Source organism: Cnephaeus nilssonii (assembly GCF_951640355.1).
Source record: "Cnephaeus nilssonii genome assembly, chromosome: 21".
Taxonomy (NCBI): Eukaryota; Metazoa; Chordata; class Mammalia; order Chiroptera; family Vespertilionidae; genus Cnephaeus; species Cnephaeus nilssonii.
The window spans coordinates 5,044,226-5,068,072 of record NC_137092.1 but is presented as its reverse complement, the minus strand read 5'-3'; the positions used below and the strand labels follow the sequence as shown (position 1 = coordinate 5,068,072).

Genomic DNA, 23,847 nt, shown 5'->3' with positions numbered 1-23,847 from the left:
AGTGGGGTGTGCAGGAGGCAGCCGATCATTGATTCTCTCTCATCATTGATATTTCTATCTCTCCATCTCCCTCTCCCTTCCTCTCTGAAATCAACAAATACATACCCTTAAAAGAGAAAAAGCTATTTAAAAAGAGAGATGGGTGGTATGTCTCTCTCAGGTGAAGAGTCTGGGTGGGTGGACGAGGGTGGCGTGGTGGCTGTCTTGGGTATCTCAGGGACCCGGGCTCAGTCTTCCTGCTGTGCCGTGATCAGCATTCGGCTTCTAGCCCCGAGGTTGGTCACCTTGTCGTCCAAGGCGGCTGCTGGAGTCCCAGCCATGGAATCCACGTGCCAGGTGACAGGAGGGTCCTCACATTTCAGATCCTTTGCAGAAATGCCACAAACGTTGCTGCATCATACTGGCCAGAACTCGGCCACGTGGCCACACCGACAAGAGAGCCTGGGAGATGTGGTCTTCATTCCAGGCGGGACCGTGCCTGGCTAAGCATCGAGGTGGTCTGACTGGGAGGGGGAGAGAGGGGGGTAGTCGGCCTCCCTCAGTGGCTCCTACAGGCGTGTGCGGATGGGAGTAGAGTGGCTTACAGTGCTCCGCCCCGGGGAAGGGCTGGGCACACGCAGGGCAGCTGGGATTCTCAGTCTGTGAGCCTTTGCCCAGCACCTCCACCGGACAGTGAAACGTCCGTGGAAGTGGCTGCCATTCCGAGGTCCGTGGGCCGCCCAGGCAGGTGGCCAGAGGGTGGACGTCTCTTTTTTTTTGAGAATCGCTCAAAGGTGACCTTGAGGGCTCCTACCTGCAGGGATTAGGCCGTGTCTGGCCAAATCACACTGCTCAGGGCTGTGTTCAAGCATCGGGATGCTCCATTATTTCCTCCCGCCCCTCTTCTTTGAAGCTCGCTCGGCGGGAAAGCCACGCATCCCCCTTGGCAGGGGAGCGAGACCTCGCTTGTGTTGCGCTCAGAAAAATGGAATAATCTAGTAAGTCCTGAAGCTTAAGACGTCACCCACGGTTCACGTTTTGCTATTTTAATCCCATTATCTGTAGTGCTGGTATTCCCACTCTATAAGAATAAAGGGAAACGAAGACACCCTGTCGTGCTCAGGAGGCCCCATGAGAAGCAGTGACCTTGGGGGGCTCCCCAGCCGGCTTCTTCAGCCCCGTTAGCATTGGCACGGGCCCCCGAGCCCTCGGAGGACATCCTGGGGTGTTGCGTTGATGCTTTGAGGAGCGGATGCTGGGAAGGAGAGGGCGGCGTTGGGGAGGACGGTGAGGAACCGAGGGAGGTGATACTCTAAGGCCGATGCCATGCTCGCCGGTTCTATGTAGAGAAGATGGCCGTTCTGCTGGTTATAGGGTGGTTGGATCACTTTTATCTTAAAAAAAATTGCAAATCACCTTTAAGGCGGGATCACAGCTCTAAATTTAGAACATGGAAAAAGACCCCAGCGAGCACACAGGAAGGACCCAGTGACACAGGTCCTCTCCCCCGAGGCGACCTGAACCTCAGCCCCTGTCTCTCCAAGGACACCTCCCTGCTCAGGAGCCACGTGCCCTGTCCTCTTCGGCCATAACGTCCTCCAGCGGTGAGGTGCGCAGAGAGCCGCTGGCGAAGCTCCCAGGACAGGCCGAGCAAAGGGAAAGCAGCGGCGACCCGCTGGGATAGGGCAGGAGAGGGGTGTTTGTTTTATTTTTATTTTAAAATATGTTCTTATTGATTTCAGAGAGGAAGGGAGAGGGAGAGAGAGAGAAACATCAGGGATGAGAGAGAATCATGGATCGACTGCCTCCTGCACGCCCCACACTGGGGATGGAGCCCACGACCCGGGCCTGTGCCCTGACCCGGAATCGAACCGTGACCTCTTGGTTCATAGGTAGATGCTCAGCCACTGAGCCCCGCCGGCCGGGCTGCAGTTTATTTTTACTGGGGAGGTTGTTGGGACAGCTGCTGAGAGCTGCCGTCCTGGGGACCCTGCTCTGGCGACTATTTCAGTGTTTAGGAGACGGTTGGTACACGTCACTTATTCTTACTTGTTTCCAAATGGGCTTTCCGTTCACTCGGTGATCTGTGAAGTAGCCTGGCAACTATTTTTTTATTAACTTCAGCTAGTTTCCACGATGTCAGAGAATGTGGCTGCGAGCGCCTACAGCAGTGGTCGGCAAACTCATTAGTCAACAGAGCGGCAAACCACGGCTCGCGAGTCTCAGTTTGCCGACCGCTGGCCCACAGCGATCAGCGTTCACAATATGGTTAGGAAGCTGTGGATGTGTGTCCCCGACCCCTCCTCTCCAGCGTGTTTTCATGAATTCTGTGAGATTCAAATCAGTGGACATTGTCTTACCCACGTGAAAGCTCAGGAAGCCAGCCATCACAGGAGCATTTCGGCAAACATGGCCAAGGTCAGGGCTGTGTCTTTGCGGTAGAGTTGGGGGTCTCAGGTCCCAGCCTTTTCTTCATCCACGAAGATGTTGGAATCAGCAGCTGGCCTCCAGCCCTTTGTCTAAAGCTGGGGTCAGTTTCCTTTTCCTTTTCGTTGTGACGAGGAGCTAGAGCAGCGGCGTTCAGCCTTTCTCGTCTCGTGGCCCGCACACACTGGTTACTACAGTTCCGCGCACACCCAGCTGCATTCTTTGCAGATCTGACCAAAAAAGAGCCACAACTTTGATTCATCCACACCGGATGGCTATTGTTGTGTTGGCTGCTGTCATGCTTTTACTTGACCATCTAAACCAGGGGTGGGGAATGTCTGGCCCGTGGGCCACATAAGGCCCGAGAGAGTATATGGTCTGGCCCTGCCCAGGCTTTAGGGGCGAGTTAATTAAATGTTTGACCAAATACAGCAGGCTAATTTTTAAGTGGATAATTTTGTGTGGCCCGAGAATGATGTTATAAATACCCAAATGGCCCTTGGCAGAAAGAAGGTTTCTCCGCCTTGGATTTAAGGGAAAAGAGGTCAGTGCCCCGACTAAAGAATCAGAGACTGCATGTTTTAAAAATTCCTGCGGCACACCGCTCTAAAATCGCTGACCTAGAGCATCAGACAGTTTCTTTAACTGTCCCAGAAATAAGGCAAAGTTGGGTAAAATATGAAATAAAGAAAGTGGGTAATAGAATAAGAAGACTTTTTAAATAAAGATTATTTATTTTATTTTTTTAGAGAGAGAGAGAAGCATTGATCGGCTGCCTCCTGCACACCCCCTACTGGGGATCAAGCCCAAAACCTGGACATGTGCCCTGACCAGGAATTGAACCGTGACCTCCTGGTTCATGGGTTGATACTCAGTCACTGAGCCACGCCAGCCGGACTGTATGGAAGTACTTTTAAATAGCAGTTCTAACAAATGAAGGCAAGCACAAACCTTTGAATAGAGGTTATCGTTGGATGAAAACAAATTCTCTAACAAAAGATTTTAATATTGTGCTGTCAGTATCTCTATCTCAGACATAGATGATGATGGGTGGACAGCCTACCATCAAGGCTGTGGGGGGAAAAAATCAATGGTCATTTAAAAACTTGAGCTCTGATATTTGCCAAGTATTTCTGCTTCCAATGAGGGAAAGTGTAAGAGGAAGATGCAAACAGAAAAAATCCATCAATCTATTCCAAAAAAGAAGTGGCTCCCACAAGATAAGTCACTACAAAGCAGAACTGGATTAAATTCGACTTAGGTCTGGTCCTCACACAGGCTACAAGAATTCTCCCTGCTTCGGTGCTCTGGCCCCAAGGGGCATGTTTCTTGGAACAGTGCTGCCTACTACTGGCCGCTTGGTTCATTGCAGTTTCAGAACTGTCAGACGAAGTCACTGATTTAAAGCAGTGATTTTCAGCTTTTTCTTCTCCTGGCACAATTAACCATTTACTACAATTCTATGGCACACCAAAAAACATATATCTTTCCAATATGACAAAAAATAGGTATAACTTTTTGTTGTGTTGGCCGTTGTGATTTTTTAATTTGACAATCTAAGGGAAAAGAGGTCAGTGCCCCTGTCTAAACGGACAGGGATTGCGTGTTTTAAAAATTCTTGCTGCACACCGGGTGAAAATTGCTGGATTAAAGTAATCAATCCATTCTCTACATAACAATACTTCGGCTTATTAGGTGTTTAATATGGAAAAGCCCTCCTCAGTAAAAACTAGTCATCAGAAAGCCTCCTGGATCACCCATTCTGTGTGCTTTTTGATCGAGGGTTCTCAGCCAGTTCCTTTGGCTTTGCGAGACGGTATGTTCACAGATTATTCCAAAAATAAGCATTTGGTGGTAATAAGTCTTAGCTTGTCTGATAAGGAAAGTATACTACGCAGTGACTGAGGCTGATTTTCTGCATTTATCTCATTGTTTTTGGTCTCCTAGATGGCTTTGTGTATTCTTCTATTACTAAAGACTCAAATTACAAAAAACCCCCACAAAAGATGGTATGTTCGACTAGATGGGCATAGACTATCAATTTTATTTTTGTTATGATTTTGAATGTAAGTAATGCGTTCATTATAATTAAGCTAATTTTCTGTATTATTTAATCATCATTCTACTTCCACAGACAGAATAAGGCTTATTAAATTTTCCTGATGGTTTACAGAACAGGTACACAGAATTCAAAGCGGAGCAATCACCTGTAGGGCATGAAGGCCTTAATCTTCCCAGAGGGACCACACATATCGTTGTCTGGTCTGTACATCCACACACATTCTTCTAAACACACACACACACACACACACACACACACACACACACACGGTAATAGCTGTCTGATGTACTTTTGAGAACCCAAAGAGACAGCTTTTCTCTTGAAAAGCACAAGAGAAAAATGTCCTAACTGTTGGGTAGACAGAAAGGAGAATAAACTTGCACTATTATTTTTGTATCAGAATTAGCTTCTGCACTTCCTCCAACTTCTCTTGCCATTCACAAGCCTTCCACACATTCAAGAAAGAGGCTGCAAGAAAGAAAGAAAGAAAAAAAAGATCACCAACATTTTCCACCCCGCCGCCCTTTTAACCGATGAATGGCTGCCAAGTCCCGGAGACGGACTCAGACCTGCGTGGGTCGCGTGGGCAGTCAGTGGTAGGACCGGGGTCCTTCCTTGTTTTGTTCCTCCTGCGCCCCCCCCCCCCCACGTGGAACTCCACGGAAACGTCTCTTCTGTTTGGTTTCCTGCTCTGTTTCTGGGATGATGACTAAGGTCCACACAGTGACACCTCAGACTCCTTAAGCTTTCATTTCATCCTCACTGCCTTCCCTTTCCTCCAGATGGTTCCAGCGATTACCAGCGCTTCCCTAGTCATTAGACACTTGACTCCAAACCCCTTTATGAAGTCGGGTTTATTGGCAATTTTACGTAAGTGTGAATTCTCAGTTTCCAAATGAATCTAAAACCCAATTGCAAACAATCTGCTAATAAACATCTACAATTAATATTTGACTATTTCCCCAGCAGTCCCATATTCAGATGGTCACCCTCTCTGGTGATACGTTCAAAATGGCCAGCTCGCCCACCGTACTTTCAGTTAAACAGGAGCCCTGGGGCCGCCTGCAGGCTCCGCGCACTCAGACGGTGTCCGTGTCCTGAGTCAGTACGAACCTCATGCTGCAACACCCAGTCTCTTACGCTGAAATGCCACCAAGCCAGGGTTCTCTGAAAGCATCAGTACCCTGTCGAGCCATTTGAACCCCCAATAAACTCCATCTAAGGGGAGTTTTATTGTCATTGACTATAGAATGGCCAGGTTGGGCTGTGCAACACATTCAACAATTGAACAAGCAAGGAGTTTAATTAACTTTCTAATTTGCTTTGGATTTCACTCGATCTGCAGCGGCAAGGCTTCATGCCAGAATCGAGGACTCGGGCTCAGGCGCGCCCAGTGAAAACACACCTGGGAGGCCAAAGGGCTGGTGGGGTAGCGGCCCGACTGCTCATCACCACTGGGGGAGGCTGGGGGCGATGGCCTCCTCCACCCCACGGCCCCTGGGCCCCGGACAGGGAGAGGGGAGAAAGGTAGACGCCCCGGTTTTATGGGAAAGGAACCCGCTCATGAAGGGCAGCCCCGAGAGGAGAGAAATCATCACTCCGCTTTCGGTGAGTTCCTCTAGAGACAGCGTGACCTCAGGCAGCAAGGCTGAGAGGCCCGTCCGTGGGCGTCAGTCCACAGCCTGCGGATTCATCTCCCCTGGACAGGGGCCGAGGTGAGGGTGGGCTTTGCCCCTGGCCTCTGCAGCTCCGAATCTAGGTTCTCTCCGAAAGAAAACTGGTGAGGAGAGTCATGCCTGTGAGCGTGTTTGGTTCATGTAACTGTATGGGTAGACATGTGGGCCTGTGTCCAACACAGATCGTCCCCATATCAGCTGTCCTGAGGGAAAGGCCCAGCAGGGACTCCTTAGCCGCTCGCACGGGCTCATGCCAGAAGCAAAGACTGCTTAGCTAAGAACCAGCTAGGAAAGCGTGCGCAAGGCCAGGGACAGCAGTGCCAGCCTGGGCCCCAGGCACAGTCAGCGGGGTCCCCAAGCGTTATTTTCATCTTTTTAAAAATAATACTTTATTGTTGAAAGTATTACATGTGTTCCCCTTTCCCCCCATTGACCCCCTCCAGCCTGCGCCCCACCCCCAGCCCCAGGCCCTCACCACCCCATTGTCTGTGTCCATAGATTATGCATATGTGTATACAAGGTCCTTGGTTGATTACCTCCCACCCACCCACCCTCCCCCGCCTTCCCTCTGAGATTCGTCAGTCTGTTCCATGCTTCCATGGCTCTGGATCCACTCTGTTCATCAGTTTATTTTGTTCATTAGATTCCACATCTGAGTGAGATCATGTGATGCTTGTCTTTCTCTGACTGACTTATTTCACTTAGTATCACACTCTCCAGGTCCCTCCATGTTGTCTCAAAGGGTAAGAGATTCTTCTTTTTTACTGCTGCATAGTATTCCCTGGTGTAAATGTACCACAGCTTTCTATCCACTCATCTGCTGATGGGCACTTGGGCTGTTTCTAGTTCTTAGCTATGGTAAACAATGCTGCTGTGAACATAGGGTGCATACATTCTTTCTGATTGGTGTTTTGGGTTCCTAGAAGTGGGCGCACTGGGTCAAGTGGCAGTTCCATGTTTAATTTTGTGAGGAAACTCCATACTGTTCTCCACAGTGGCTGTACCAGTCTGCATTCCCACCAGCAGTGCACTAGTGTTCCCTTTTCTCCACATCCTCACCAATACTTGTCACTTGTTGATTTGTTGATGGTAGCCATTCTGACAGGTGTGAGGTGATACCTCATTGTCGTTTTAATTTGCATCTCTCTGATGATCAGTGACTTTGAGCATTTTCTTCATATGTCTCTTGGCCTTCTGTATGTCCACTTTGGAGAAGTGTCTAGGTCATTTGCCCATTTTTTAATTGGATTGTGTGCCTTCTTTTGTTAAGTTGTATGAGTTCCTTATATATTTTGGATATTAACCCTTTATCACATGTATCATTGCCAAATACGTTCTCCCACACAGTGGGCTCTCTTTTTGTTTGGTTGATGGTTTCCTTTGCTGGGCAGAAGCTTTTCATTTTGATGTGGTTCCATTTGTTTACTTTCTCCTTAGTTTCCTTTGCCCTAGGAGATGTATCCTCAAACATATTGCTATGCGAGATGTCTGAGATTGTTCTGCCTATAGCTTCTTCTAGGATTTTTGTGGTTTCACGACTTAACATTTAAGTCTTTTATTCATTTTGAGTTTATTCTTGTGTATGGTGTAAGTTGGTGGCCTAGCTTCATTTTTTCTTTCTTTCTTTCTTTCTTTTTTTTTTGCATGTATCTGCCCAGTTTTCCCAACACCATCATTTTCATCTGGATACTCCTGGCGGGAAGGACTCACAGTAGCGTCTAGTTCATTATTCCCAGCCTCTGTGGCGTGCAGACACTGCATGAGGTTGCTCTATGGCGTTTCTTCTAGTAAATCAAAGCCCGCAGAACAGCTCAGCTCCTTCTCAGTCTGGAAGATGGTCAGGTCACCGCGGCCCTTGAGAAGCCGACCCAGCCCTCACCACAATTAAACAGGCCGGGAGAGCCCCGCCTCGGTGAGCCCTGACCTCGGGGCTGTTTGTTATGCATGCAACCCTCTTCCCACGCCATCGGGCTTTTAAAATGCACCCACAGCAACCGCTTTAATTTAAAAAGCCAGGGTTCGATATGTCAAAGCTCAAATATTCTCCGAGAAGGAGCTTTAATGCGTATATATTATTAATGCGCTATCAAAGCACAGAGCCCCGAGTTGATTCCCACCAGCGAGTCATTAGTCAAAGGCTACACAGAGCAGGCCCGTGCGGTAACAGATGCATTTCATTTCGGGGAGCCCTGGCTATCCGTGGAGAAGAAGGGAAGGAAGAGGCAGGAAGTCTGCCTGCCGTTTCCAGTTAGGAGAGAGAAAAACAGAGATTAATAAAACATCGGTTTTATTCCTTCCTGGCCACGGGGGCAAGAGACTCTTTGGAGAAAAGCCTGGGAAAAGCAGGCCTTACCACGAGGCATCCGAAAAGGGCCTGGGCGGTGGGGGGTCGTGGTGGGGGTCTCCAGCCCATTGGGAGCTGTGTGACCTCTTCTAAGCTTTGTGAAGATTTAATGAGACAAATATCAGAATAGCACTGTGCTTAGACATAGGATGTTCATGTCCTCGAATGCTAATTCTCTTAGAGGACTGAGGCAAAGAACGACTTAAAGAATAATGAAGCCTGGCCAGTGTGGCTCAGTGGTTGAGCATCGACCTATGAACCAGGAGGTCACAGTTCGATTCCTGGTCAGGGCACATGCCCGAGTTGTGGGCTCCATCCCCAGTGCGGGGGTTGTGCTGGAGACAGCCAATCAATGATTCTCATCATTGATGTTTCTATCTGTTCTATTTCTCCCTGTCCCTTCCTCTCTGAAATCAATAAAAATATATATTAAAAAGAAGAAGAAGGAAAAAACAATAGATCAAAGGCTCTGTTATAACAGCTGGGGGAGACTCACACTCATTCTGAGCCGTTTTATTTGCACCAGAGCAACGCTTACCTAGTATTTGCTGATGGAAGCGGGTAGGTGGCCATCCTCCCTCCTGCCTGTGACTTCGCTTTTCCTATAAGCACGCTTGGGGATGCCAGAGAAATGTGAAATAAGTATCGGCTAAAACCAGAGAGAAAGGACAGGCGTGGATCCCCACCAGGCAACCAGAGAACAAGGATACCATGTCGTATTTGCTAGTGCTTTGTCATGCATGACTTGCTTTCGCATGTTTCTGGATCAAACCAGCGGCTCCCTTTAATGACAGCTGAGATTTTCTGAGCCCTGTCCCATGTTCTGCTTCTGTCAGCGCTGCCAACACAGGTCCAGTTCCCTACGCGACCCATACATGAGATTCGGGGGGAGAGCGGCCTGCTCAATGTTGGAGGTTCATGCGACCAGGTCAGCACCCTGAGACTCCGCTCAGCCCAGGGCAGCGGATGGCATCCGCGTGGATTTCATACCCATAAGCAAGTTCTTCCGATGAAAAGCTGGCAACGAAAGCCTTTCAAGGAGAAAGAATAAAAGGTGGTTTTTAGAGCAAATCATCTCTCCAAGACACAAACATGCGTGTGGGCAAACCAGCACAGAGATGCTCTGTGGATGGTACCTTAGTAGTTATGCCCAGAAGGCGAACCAGTTTCCAAATAGACCCCAGCAGGCTTGGGGCACCCTGAAAATGCCCAAGCACGTGCCGCCACAGTCAGAATGTCACCCACATGCGCCCTTCAGGAAGGCCCACGCTCGGGCCCACTCGTGACACCAGCATCGGCTCCCGTCACCTCTCCCAGGTCCCAGGAAGGACACGTTCGGATGAAATAAGAGGCACGGGGTCGTTACTGCCGGGAAGCGGGTGTCTCGAGCACGAGGAGCCGTCGCTGACTGCAGAGCTGTCCTCGCTGACGGGATGCTGGGACAGGAGAGCTGGCGGGGCTGCCGCTGACGGCCTTGACTCCTTTCCTGTAACCACGTAATAAGACTTAATGAGCCCGGCCGGCTGGCGTGGCTTGATGGTTGAGCATCGACCTATGAACCAGGAGGTCACGTTTCTATGCCCGGGTTTCGGGCTCGATCCTCAATGTGGGGCATGCAGGAGGCAGCCGATCAATGCTTCTCTCATCTTTGATGTTTCTATCTCGCTTTCCCTCTCCTTTCCTCTCTGAAATGAATAAAAATATATTTATCAAAGCAGGTTACTAAAATGGGAGTCTTTATGGGTATATGTGAGCCTAACCTAGTTCTGATTTATAGAAAATCCACCCCATAATAGGTCTCGCTATATCCCCTCTTGCTTCAACATGAAGAATTCCCTATAAAGTAGCCATAAAGGGTATTTTTTTGGGAGGGTCGGCGGTTCCACTAAATCTGATGTCAAACCCTCTAAGATCTCTCCTGTTTCCTTGGCCTCTGCCCACCACTCTTTCCTCATCTCTCATCTCCTCTCTTTATGGTTGGGCTCCAGCCAGAGGCTCTCTCCTGCCCCGCCTTATGTCCTTGTACATGGTGGGTGTTCAATAAGCGTGAAATGCATGAACGACTCTGCCTTCAGGTTTGTGAGAAGTAAACGTGGAGAAGTGGAGGCAGAGCCTAGAAATGTGCCTGGTGCGTTAGCGATGTGCGAAAAGCGCCACTTGTGGTCATTTTAAAATCAGATGTCTACTGATTTCAGAGGGGAAGGAAAGAGAGAGAGAGAGAAACATCAATGATGAGAGAGAGAGTCATTGATTGGCCGCCTCCAACCCAGGCATGTGCCCTGACCGGGAATCGAAGTCCTGGTTCATAGGTGGACGCTCACCCACTGAGCCCTGCCGGCCGGGCTCGGGACCATTTGTCTTCACATTAGCCTGTCTGTACATCTGCTTTCCCATCCTCTCCTGTTCCGTCTCCTTTCAACAGAAAAGCCAACTTCCTGTCTCAGTGTTCGCATCCCCACAGGCCGTAGACCATGCGTGTTGACACCTCCCTTCAGTTGGCACTTGATGTAATTCCCGGGACTTTTTCATACATGTCCTCCCCTGTGTGACCGCATCTCTTACTGTGCTTGAATAATGACACGTGGCTTCGGTCACAAGGACACAGCACGCAGCAGCCTTCCTAACGGGAGTCCTCTGGGGACTCAGCCCCACGGCTACCCAGGGCCCCTAGCCACTCACAGAGCACGAGGCTGACAACATCGCTGCCGTGTGGGTTTGGAGTCAGCGATTCACAAATGCTAGCCGGTCCTCATCGAGCACCAGGCCCGGGCCGGGGTACGCCCTAAGCGCTCTCATGCCTTCCTCCCATCAGGAGTCGGGTGTGATCAGTATTCCTGGTGCTGCTTGCCCATGTGCCCGAGGTCACGCTGCCCGGTCAGGAGTTGGGATTTCAGCCCAGGTGGAATTTGGCCTCTGGCCCTCAGCTCTGCTTTCGGATTCCTCTGTGCCCCAGAAGCCGTCCGGGTCAGAGAGTTAACTTTCACTCTCTAGCGTTTGATTTTAAATTTTAAAAGCGATGTGCAGTTAGCGTTTTCAAGCATTTTAGCCGTTCCCCCCTGCTGTCCTATCTGCCGCGTCTGGTCTCCTCTCCCCCATGCCAACCACTCCTCACGACACTTCCAGGATTATTTCCTCCATTATCAGACGTTCCTTGTTAACCTCCCCGTGCGATTCTCCTCTCAGCTTTTTGTCTTCTGAAAAGTCAGCTTCTTCCTAGTTAGTTGGCAGAAGTGTTAAGTAGAAGCGGTCCAAGGTCAACTTGAATTGACCCTCAGAGAAAGGGGTTCCACTGGTTTCTAAAGTGAATCCAGTTCTTCCCTCTCTGGGACCCATTGGCATGAGTTGCTGCCTGAAGGAGACCTACTTAGAGTCTGAAACTCCAGGCTGATGAATTTTTCAAGGTCCCAGGACCGCAGCAGCTGTTACCTGACAGCTCATCTATGACTCTTACCTTAATGCGCACAGAGAATGAACAGCTCTTCCTGGCTAAGGAAACGGGGTTAGATGCGCCTTTCAAAGTTAACTTTATGGACTCGAGAATCAAATGTTGCCCGGCTGGTGTGACTCAGTGATTGAGCGTTGACCTATGAACCAGGAGGTCACGGTTTGATTCCCTGGTCAGGGCACATGCTCGGGTTGCAGGCTCAATCCCAGTAGGGGGCATGCAGCAGGCAGCCCATCAATGATTCTCTCTCATCATTGATGTTTCTATCTCTCTATCCTCTCTCTTCCTTCCTCTCTGAAATCAATGAGAAAAACATGTATTTTTAAAAGAAGAATCCAGTGTTTTCTGAACAATGTGAAGAGAGCTTTGCTTCCAGATTCCTGTCTTTTCTCTGCTCCCCCTCCGTGAAGGAGAAGGCTCTGATGTGTCAGCAGCAGCACAGAATGCCTCTGTGGAGGCGGCTGAGCTTCTCAGCATGCATGGGGATCGTCTCCTGCAGAGAGAGGTCGCCTGAAGCCCGGAGCGGAGAGATCCCAGGTGGCACTGATGCGCGATTGCATTTGTAGCACGCTCCCATTCAGCCCACGGGGTGGAGGGCTGACCTCTGACCCCGCTGCCCCCCTGCCTGCTGCTCCGATCGCCTCGGCGCCTGTTTTTTCATAAGGCTCCTCCCGGCCCCTCGGCGTCTGCTGCCTGGCTGCCCGCCTGCGCTCCGCTTCCTTAGGCCAAGGCTCCGCGGGGCTGAGAGCTGCGAGTCTGTAAGAGGGGACAGCCCAGCTCGTCAGTGTCTCACGCTGTCCCTGCAACCCCGCAAATTGCCGTGACACCCCAGAGAACATCGTCTTGGCTCTCTAGGTGTAGCTCTGATTCGTACCCATAGTTAACGGACCCCTTTCTAATTTTTCTGCTTTGGTCTGTGAGCTGGATAAACTGCGAATATGTAAAAAGTCCTCTAGAAACGGCTAGACTTAGCGGTTTCAATGGACCTGCTAGTCACACAGGTGGAAGGATGTTAAGGTGACATTGCCTTGAGCTGTAGGTTTGGGGGCGGGAAGCACAGACCGGGGCTGGAGGTCTTGGCCCTGCCGTTTTCTTTGCCTTAACAGCAGCAACTGTGTCCTAGGTTGTCAATGAGAGCGCCATAAGAGTACCCCCCAGCTAGGATCGGCGTGAGGGTCAAACAAAGGAACGATCAGCGTGTGGTGGTCACCGTGTCCGTAAAGAGAAAATGCACTGTGTCATTGGCATTAGGCTTAGTGTATTTTTGTGTATGGGTAAATAACATATAAAACAGCCTGGCCAGTGTGTCAACTCATGAACCAGAAGGTCACGGTTCGATTCCCAGTCAGGGCACATGCCTGGGCTGTGGGCTCGATCCTCAGTGGGGGGTGCAGGAGGCAGCCGATCCATGGTTCTCTCTCATCATTGATGTTTCTATCTCTCTCTTCCTCTCCCTTCCTCTCTGAAATCAATAAAAATATATTAAAAAAACATAAATGATAGCATTTGTTTGTTTAGTTTTACCTGGATTGTAAGGAAAGTGAATTGTTTGTGTAGGAGGAAGTTTTTTGGTTTGTTTGTTTGTTTGTTTGTTTATTTAAGTCTGCACTAGCTGCCTCCGTCCCTCACTGACCTGCTTGCCTACACTTGAGGAATTTTTTAGTGATCAGACTGGTACCTTGTTTCAAACGTTTCGTGACATGATTTCATTCACTTTTATAGACCATCACAGCAGCCACGTCGCACCTGTGCAGAGGTGGGCTCTGTGGAGGGACCCTCTTCCCAGCCCTCGCCCCCTCCAGCTAGTTTATAGCTCAGGGCTGTGGCCAGAGACAAGAAATGATTGTCTAGCCCGTTTTGTGTTTTCCCCGAAAGGTTGGCTTCTGTGGCTCTTCTGGAAAGTTCTCTGGGAACACTCGATTCTAAGGAGGATCAGGTCCCTTAACTCCTCACGGGCTGCTGGCTCTGACACAGTGAGATTTCAGTGCATGTTTTAAGGCAAAACACACCCTTGGCTTTTAGAAACATTGTGTATGGAATAGCCTTTTTGCTCGAATCAGATCTCCACCCCACGGATGTTGATGAACTCAGGTTTCTGATGACTGGACTGCTCCTTCCCTGTGAGACTTTCTTTAGGAAGCTCCTTCTTTCCCTTCTTCTAGGTCCAACATAAGGCCAGACCACGCCGACTCCAATTTCCACGAGTTTAAGATGCACACCTTCAGCCGGGTGACCTCCTGCAAGGCCTGCCAGATGCTGCTCAGGTGAGCTCCGCGGCCGGGGTCCAGCCTGAGGGAGCCGGTCTCACTGCTGAGCGTTGCAGGCCCCTGAAGTCCCAGCTCAACGTTCCCAAGGGGCGGGGGATATGGGGATATTGTCTCAACAGTGTGCACCCCACAGAGCTCTCCTGGGCCTTGAACCTGGGGTCCCCCAGGCCCCGGGAGGTCCCCTGCCTCGGCTTCGCACACAGCACTGTGTTCCCCTGTTTTCCTTTCTCGCACTAATGATTGCGTAAAGGCAGAGCTCAGCGCCTGCTCACCCCTCTGTCTCCCACTTCACCTTGCAGAGGAACCTTTTACCAGGGCTATTTATGCTTCAAGTGCGGCGCCAGGGCTCACAAAGAATGTCTGGGAAGAGTCGACAACTGTGGCCGAGTTAATTCTGCGGGTAAGTCATTCTCTTGGGGTGATTCTGCTTCTAATTGGGACACAGAACTTGCTAAATGCAATCAGGCCCCATTTACACTCGGGATGTGTTTATAGTAGCATCTTTGCTTTGACACTCATTGATGAGCACAGGTTAGAGGATTGTTGAAAGTCATGTGACTTCTCTACACACGTGGCAGGCAGCGGGTTCAATTTCCGGAGGAGTTTAGGGAGGTTTCATGTTACCCATTTCACTCACCCCAACCCCCTAATCTCACTCAGGCTGGACTCCTACCACCCAAACAGACACGTGGAGTAACAGAAACAAAACAAAAAATTATTCTTCATTTCTATCTTCAGTTCTTCAATTCCTCCCTTATTCTCTTAAATACTCAGCTCAGAAATGCTAATGAGGCCAGCAGTAAGCATCACGCAGAAAATTCATGAGTTAACGAATTGAATACATTGTCATTTCCCAGCATGGAACAAAGAGCAATATTCTTTGGATTTTGTGTAAATATTTCCCCCTGGTTTTTAAAAATAGCACCCCACGATTGTTTCACGAACCCGTCTCTAGCCGTCGGCCATCGCACATTCAGGAGCCTTCCGCCTCTCCTCCTGGGCTCTCTTTCTTCTCTTTCTTTTCTGGCCTCTTTATTCTTTCTCTTTCTTCTCCTTTCTCTTTGTCCTGTTCCCCTGAGTTTCTCTGTCTGCGTTTTATCAATAAGACCTTTCAAAATCAGAGAAACTTTTTGAAGAGAAGAAAGGGATCTTGAACAGCTTGAGCTCAAAAGGCAGCCATGTCAACCTTTGATTTTCCCAAAGGGAAAGGTGGACATTGAATTATTTTGGATAATGTGAAGAAGAGTGAATGTGAAGAAGAGAATAATAGCTCGTTTCAGGGCTGACTTCAGAAACCGGGCAGTGTGGGAAGCGGGCGAATCCTATTAGAGGTCTGAGATCACAGCACACGCCTCACTGGCTCCTTCCGCGGACCTTCGGCCAGAGCCCCGGGAGCCGCTCCCCAGGCCGGAGACGGGCAGCTGCTGGGAGAAGGTCTGCCGTTAGCTGAGCACGTGCACGGTGCCTGCCCCATGGGCCTGTGTGTGGCGCCAGGGCACCAAAGGATGTCTGTGCTCGGTCAGGGCGCCTCTGCAACTCACTCCAGCTCTGTCAAGTGAAGGCGACAAGGTTAGCACCCACTACTATGTCTGAAGGTCAAGAACAGACTACAGCCCGGCCGGCGTGGCTCGGTGGTTGAGCATCGACCTATGAACCAGGAGGTCAGGGTTTGATTCCTGGTCAGGCAGTGCCTGGGTTTTAGACTTGATCCCCAATAGGGGGCGTGCAGGAGGCAGCTGATCAATGATTCTCATCATTGATGTTTCTATCTCTCTCTCCCTCTCCTTCCTTTCTGAAATCAATAAAAAATATTAAAAAAAGAACAGTCTACAAAGTTGTAAAATACAGAATAGTACATAGTGTTACCACTATTCTTTGTCTGCCTGACACAATTGATCACTTAAACTTTGTTGTTCATTTTCACGGGCCCCATTTTTTCATGTCTTTGGGGACCGTTCACATGTTATTTGCCCATAGAGGCTGGTGTGGTTTCCTAAGCTCTGCAGCCCTGTTTTCTGAGTCTGGGCGGAAGATAAAGGGGTTCCATGATTGAACTGGTTGGTGTGGTTCTTCGGTCCTACAGGGAATAGTAGGAGAGCAGTTGAGAGTCAAGAGGTCCCATGGTTGGCGTGGTTCTTCCGTTCTATGGGGTACATGTAGGAGAGTAGTGGAGAGTCAAGCAGAGATTTTTTTTAAAAATATTTTTATTGATTTCAGAGAGGAAGAGAGAATCATTGATTGGCTGCCTCCTGCACACCCCCTGCTGGGGATCAAGCCCGAAACCCAGGCATGGGCCCTTGACTGGAATCAAACCCAGGACCCTTCAGTCCGCAGGCCAACACTCTATTCACTGAGCCAAGCCAGCCAGGGCTCAAGCAGAGATTCTTGAAACTCTGCTATTTACTAGTTACATGAGTTCGCGGAAGTTACTTAAGCATTCTGAGCTCTCCTGCATTCATCTGTAAGATGGAAGTTGGAGGGTTCTTGTGAGGGTCAGATCAGTAATGTGAATGCTCAGTGCAGAGCCTGGCACAGTGGGGGCTCAGTAAGGGAATCCATGGGGCTGAGTTGGAAAGTCATTTTCTTTAAAGGACGGGCTTCTTCTGTAATTTCCTTCTTGTTTGGGGATGTGGAGCAAATGTGGATAGAAACATGAGCGAGCACCAAACTGAGAAGGGAGACAAGAAGGACATTCATGAACTTCTAACATTTTCACTTTCATGCTTAAAAAAAACAGGTCAGTAGGAAACAGTTGGGATCTCTAGTGGGGTGTTCCCAGCGTCTGTCCCTCTGTCCTTCGCTGAGCGGTTCTGTGGGGGGAGGGAGCTAGCACGTGATGGTGGGAGAGCCACCCAGCGCTGGAGTCCTGTCTGGTTGAAATCTGGCTCCACAGCTAACTTGTGGGGTGACTTAACCCCAGTTACTTCACCTTCCCTTCTCCAATAGGGATAATAATAGCACCAGCCTTTGAAAGTTATTTATTCATTTATGTAAAAAATATTTTTATTGATTTTAGAGAGAGAGGAAGGGAGAGGGAGAGAGAAAGAGATAGAAACATCAGTTGGCTGCCTCCTGCTTGCCCCCTACTGGGGATCCAGCCCGCAACCCCGGCCTGTGCCTTGACTGAATTGAACCAGTGACCTCTCGGCGCACAGGACAATAACTGAGCCACACCAGCCAGGACTGAAAGTTTTCTTCTTTCTTTCTTTCTTTCTTTCTTTCTTTCTTTCTTTCTTTCTTTCTTTCTTTCTTTCTTTCTTTCTTTCTTTCTTTCCTTCCTTCCTTCCTTCCTTCCTTCCTTCCTTCCTTCCTTCCTTCCTTCCTTCCTTCCTTCCTTCCTTCCTTCCTTCCTTCCTTCCTTCCTTTTAAAAAATAAATATGTATGAAGTGCCAGGCACCGTTTAAGGACTTGACCACTGTTCCCTCATGTAGTCCTACCAAGGTCCGTGAAGTTGGTTTCATTGCTTTTCTTGTCTCACAGACAAGAAACCGAGGGAGAGACATAGGAACGTGTCTAAGCGGTTTAATGATAGAACACAGATTCGGCTCCAGGAGGGCCAGGTCCCGAGTTGGTCTCGCGCTCCGGGCTGTGCTCCGGGCTGTGCTGACACCTGCCGCATGTGTGACGGCACAGAGCCACCCCCGGCGAGTGGCCCTCGCAGCAGCAGGTGCTTTCTCTTCTCTCGGAAAGGGAGAGATGTCCTCATAGGTTTTTTTAAAAGCAATAACACCTTTGAATTGGGTAAGTTGGTAGCTACCAACTGTGTGTAGGTTTCAGTGTGTGGACGTGTGAGAAACGAGGCATCCCTGAGGGTCAAGCTTGCCCTCTCTCGGGGGCTGTCTCAGAGCTGGACGATGTAAGCACCTTCAGTCCTCGGCCTCTTGTGTGGAGATGAGGAAACTGAGTCACGCACCTAGGAAAGCAAGGTAACTGAGAATCAGACTGTGGGTGCCCCGCAGATTGTGGATGGTACTTACACGGCTACCCCTCCCTGCAGGGCAGCGTCCTCCTCTCAGCTGGTGGTGGGGTTTATTATCAAGCAGGAAAGAGGGGTTCACACCTCCTTGTGGATCCATTTTTAGAATCCTTGCTTGGCTTTTCCTGTTCCCTCTCCTTGAAGCGCATTTTCTTTTCTTCCTCCGGTTCCCAGATCTGACTCTCCCTTTCCTTCCCCTTCTCCAGGCTCTGTGCCAATCCTTTAACCTTCCTCCACTGCCCAGTGCTGGTCTGATGTAAATTGTTCTCCCGTTAGTTTTTGTGTGGGTTTTATATATTTGCCAGAGTTAGGCTGTGTTGTGGCAACTAAACGCCCCCAGTCCCAATGGCTTTAACACATCCCCGTTTATTTCTCACACGCACGGTGCTGCGGCCCTGGCCCCTCGGATAGCTCCCTTTAGCTCAGGGCTTGGGGATCCACACCAGTTCCCTCTTGTGGCTCTGCCTCTTCCACGCTCGGCCTCCAGGGTTGCGGCTCTGAAGCCCCAGGGACTGGAAGCGAGCAATGCTGTTTAATTTGCTTACAGTCCATTGGGTAAAACTGGTCATGTGATCTCAACTGAATGACCAGGGCAGCTGGGCCTTGTGGTGGAACTCAGGGCCTGTGTGTGGTGAGCCCTCCTCTCTGACGCTTTTCATTTCCTCTGGGAGGTTACATGCTCCTTCACTACGGGGAGTGTGTTCCTCATTTGTATCTCCCCTTGGTACCAGATCCAAAGACAGGATGCATAAGACCAGGTAGTCGATCCTTCCCCCCAATAGAAATGTTTCCGCCCCACCGCAATCCTTCATCTGTTGGATGTGGCTGAAGACCAACCTTCAAGCTTTGGAAGTAGCTGAGTCACCTCTTACTGTGGTTGTTAAGCCTTCTCTGGGTGCTGTCTTCCCAGAGCTCAGAAACCCTTCATACCTCATGCTCCGTATCCCTTAAATTCACCTAGTCTCCATTCATCCTTGAAGTAATAATTACTTGGCAAAAAATGCCGCGCATTTCTGAGCGAAGGAAGTAATGCATTCTCATGAATATTCCACTCCGACAGATTACGAGCTCCAGTACACGTGAAGGAGGGGAAAGGTGTTTTGATAAATGTTGGCTGTTTATCAGACCAACTGCGCAGCTTGGACCAGATCGGAAGGTTGGGGGTTAGTTTGTGTCTTCACATCTGGGAACTTGCACGGGTGTAACGAGCAGGCAGTCCCACCTGACCCTCTTTGTCACTGAACTTGAGCGGATGCCTCCCGCTCGCCATGGCAACCTCAGCGATCAACGCGCAGGGACCTGGAGGTGAGCTGCCAGCGCTTCTCGCTCAGCAACGACTGGGCATGGCCTCCCTAGACGAGCGTCCCCGAACAGGCCCCTGCCACGCCGACGTCACGGCCGGTGGCACCTCTTTCCCACAGTGTCCCCCGGGAAGCCTGAGCCGGGGCTGCGACCTCTGGGGACGCTGTGCCTTTCCCCTCCCGTAGCATCTGGTCAGACACCCTGCGCTCCCCTTCTCGCCCTGACGTGGCTCAGTACAGCTGGCTTTGCACCTCTCCCTTTAGACCAAGGAAGGGGGCGATGCCGGTGTGAGGCAGCTTCCCGGGGAGCGGGGCGCAGGCCTCAGCCGCTCTGTGTGTCACCGAAGTGCTCCCCACTCGCTTCTCTGTTTAAAAACGGCTCCAGCTGCAGCCACTCCTAACGGGAGAGGGTGGCCCTCGTGGCCTAATGGCTTAACCCTGCCAGGTTGCTTCCTAGAGCCGGCCTCCTACCCCCCAAATGGGCATCCGAAGTGGCTCTTTCACAAAGAGGATTGCAGTATTTTAACATGCCCTAAGCCAGGCGTCCTCAAACTACGGCCCGCGGGCCACATGCGGGTGTTTTTGCCGTTTTGTTTTTTTACTTCAAAATAAGATAAGTGCAGTGTGCATAGGAATTTGTTCATAGTTTTTTTTTAAACTATAGTCTGGCCCTCCAACGGTCTGAGGGACAGTGAACTGGCCCTCTGTTTAAAAAGTTTGAGGACCCCTGCAAGCCATGTGACTAGAATTTCATGTCAGCCTGCCACCATTAGGTATTTGAACTTTTCTGTGAACCAAGGCTTGGTCATCGATTATATAACCCAAAACTGGCTTTAGTTCTACTTCCTATACTTCAATCCTATCACGTAAGTCAGTCCTCTTTTTTAACCCATCAAGACCATTTTAGACTCAAGCCTTGCTGTGATCCCTTCCATCTGCCCATTTGGGTCAGTTGCATGATACAGTGATCATGATTAAAGTGAACTGGGGTCTGTTTCATGGTTGGATTCCTCTTAGCGTCCAGAAAAGACTTGAACTCGAAGCTTCTTCCCAAGTATTGCTTACAGTTTTTTGTTTTCCCAGATTTTGCTGTAGATCTGAGTGGTGAGCATAGTAGCCACACAACTTCCTCCCAAACTGGCTCAGTCCCCACTGTCTTCTCGCGTTACTGCTGCACAGAAATGGCCTGTTTAGCTCTGATGACAAGGCATGTCAAAAGCTCCACTAGTAATGACTTGTCGGTGCCCCCTTTTGAGACCAGGGATAGTACTGGGTGTTGAGTTGCTTGGTTTGAAGAAATAGAACTTCAGATAAGGGACCAAGCAGATTGCATTGTAATACATGCACCGGGAGCCACTTGTATGGGACGGACACATATAATAGGGCCGGGTTTTTGTTTAAGCAAATGAATCATGGGACGTGAGTGTACAGCCTCAGTGGAAACAATTTCTCTTACACCCCTGCCCATGGCGCCCCGCCCTCAGCCGCACCTCGGCTCCGAGCCGCACGAGCTAGTTGGGGCCTGATGAGAGAACGAGAGGTCTGCACCCCTCGCGGGCCCGTGAGTCACCCCCTAGAAAGGTGCTTGAAAGGGCAAGAACATTTTACAGTTTGATCAATAGGAGCCCGAGAAGCAGGCTGCAGGGGAAGGACACGTTGAGGATTAAAGACTTTTGGACCAAGTTGAAGAATTGACTTGTTACCCTAAGGCAGTTCCCAGGAGAAAGAGACGGGGGGCCGTGTCTTCAGATCTCATCCAGCAGCCGTCCCAGCAGGTCGGAAGTAGACTCGGTGATGATCAGCCCTCGGGGTGTTGGGCCTGACGTGGGACCGTGCCTCAGAGCTGTGTGGGGGTCTCAGCGCCCGTGTTGGCGTGTGGGTGCATGGCAAGAGGGGAAGGACGGCATGGCAGGCTGGAGAGCGGAGCGCGTCTCCCTAGCACTTCATCCCAGGAGCTTCTACCCTGGCTTCCCGGCCAGCGGGAACTCTGACCTGGGAACAGCCTTGCCGCTGGGTCCCCCCTCTCCTCCCTGTTATTTTACTCGAAGTTAACACGCTGTTGCATCGATAAGATGGTCAGGATTTAGCTCCTGCCTGTGAATGAGTCAATCCGCTCAATAATTAGAAATGTGTCAGTAAAAGGTCCTAGCTGAGAATTTCTGAACTCAGAACAGATTCTAAGTGTCATTTCCAGCCTGTTGGCTTTGGCCCTGCTCTCAGAAAATGTACAGAACCCTCCCACGAAATGATGAGCAAAAGGTCTGACTTCCAAGAGCCATTGTTGACGTGATCCGCGCAGCCTGCGCAGGTCAGAGTGTGAGCGGCCTTCCGCCAGTGCCAGGGAGGGATGCGCCTCTTTCTCGTGGCGGGGAAGAGTGCAGGGGAGGGTGGGGGCTGTGAGGACAGGGAGTGGTGGCGAGGGCCAGGGTCAGCCCCGGTGCAGGACCCTGGCCTTGGCCTTGGCCTTGCACCCAGCCCAAAGCCCCTTTCCCATTTTCCTCTGTGGTTACACGAGGCCTGTGGAGAGCAGTTCTTAGCGCATCCAATGAGGATGGTAAGGAAAGCGGGTCCTCGAGTGGGGGCAGCAGGAAGCGGGAGGAGTGAAGGAGGAGCGGTGCGTGGGGTGGTTCCCCGAGTCCAGTCTGTTCCCACTTGTGGCTGCCTGGACCTCACACCCTTTTTCTCCACTTTCATTTTTATTCCAAAGAGAGGAAGGAAGACAAGGATAGAAACATCCATGATGAGAAACATGGACCGGCTGCCTCCAGCACACCCCACACTGGGGATCGAGCCCTCAACCCGGGCATGTGCCCTGATTGGCAATCAAACCGTGACCTCCTGGTTTACAGGTGAAGGCTCAACCCCTGAGCCACGCCGGCCGGGCCTCACACCCTCTTGACTCCTGTGAGAGGCTCCCTCATGCAGGCGACTGGCCAGCGGGCGCTCGCACCCTGTCAGGATGCAGAGAGCTTAAATGAGGGTCTTTATTTTTCCTGGGCCCGTTTTCAGGGTAAAGAGGTGCCGGTGTCTGCACAGCAACCTGCCACCGGGGAGACCACGCTCTCCTCTTCCCGAGGGGCTCCCAGGTGCCCGCCTGGGCGTGGTGGGTTTACAGGTACATTTAAAGCACATTGTAAAGGACCTGCTTCCCCACGACACGAGAACACCTGTGTGCAGAGCCAGGAGCAAAAGGCTCCTCTGGAATCGACGCGAAGGGGCACGCTTCTGTGGCAGCAGGACCCGGGGCGATCTGGGTTTTCCGATGGCAGAGGTCTGGAAGCATCGAGCTCTGCTTAGTCTCCGGGGCAGGCAGACGTGGACTGGACTCCCCCCGTGTTGGCTCGCTCTGCCTCACTGGTTGGTGGAGAAAGGAGCTCAGAGCTGTTTGGGCAGATGGGTCTTTTTGGTAGAACCAGTGAGACAGGTATTACGACTGCTGTTAGGATCCGAGTTCACCTCGCCCGGGTCCTAAGTCTGGGCCCAGCATCCAGCCAGATGGTGCGCGTACAGACCCTCTCCCCAGCCAGCCTCCCCCAGCCTGCCCTCTGCAGCCGGCCTATTTCTAGAGGGAGGACAAGGAGTGGAGTCGCTTCCCGTCCAGGAACCCCGGGCAGAGGCCGCCTCCCACCTGACAGCTGCCTGTGAGGCCGGGGTGATGGGGTTGGAAAGCGGATCAAGGAGTGCAGACGCAGCCTTTCTCAGAAAGGTGACTTTTCGCCCGTGGGGTTTCCTTTCCACGAATCAGGAGCAGTCAGTCCTTCAAATGAAAACAAAACCAGAGCAAACCTCCTGTTCCCTGCCCCAGGCGGTCATTCTGTGTGCACAACCTGTGGCCGCCGGGCGGGCTCTGAAGGACGGCGCGCCCTCGAACTCTGCTCGGTGGGGCTCCCCGGCCCACAGAGCTCACATTTAGGCTTTCCCCCTTTTCCTGACTTTCCCCCTCGGTTTCTTTTTCTCTTTCCTTTTCTCTTTCCGGTCCTTCTTTAGAGGATCGTGTCGGGTGGGAAAGGTACAGGCACAGGATAGAACGGCGAGGTGTTTTCCTTCAGAGCAGAGGCGTTGGAACCTGCCCAGGCGCCCTGGGTGTGGGGGAAGGAGCAAGAATAGCCCCCACCGGGCCTCCCTGTGCAGCCGGAGCCGCTAATTACAGGGCGGCCCTCTGCTTTCCTGCCGCGTCGCTCACCTGAAGCCCCCGGGCCCTGCGACCTGCTGGTCGTTTTCAGGAACTAAAATGGAATGGACGTCATGGTTTTATATAGAGACGGGTCCACTGCGGAGGAGAGGAAAAGCCGATTGGGATCCGGCCCTCTGTTTTTATTTCCATCTTTAAAGCGAAATGTATTCCCCACCCCCTCAAAATTAAAAATAA

The 23,847-nt window shown here is 50.8% G+C and overlaps 1 protein-coding gene across 2 annotated transcripts in view; it reads left to right on the top strand.

The window, feature by feature from the left end:
• VAV3 (vav guanine nucleotide exchange factor 3) overlaps positions 1-23,847 on the top strand; it is a 170,352-nt gene that overhangs the window by 74,266 nt on the left and 72,239 nt on the right. For both annotated transcript variants that reach the window (XM_079761402.1, XM_079761401.1), the window contains exons 16-17: positions 14,096-14,197; positions 14,500-14,600. In XM_079761402.1, the coding sequence (XP_079617528.1) occupies positions 14,096-14,197; positions 14,500-14,600 (203 nt within the window). The remainder of the gene's footprint in view (positions 1-14,095; positions 14,198-14,499; positions 14,601-23,847) is intronic.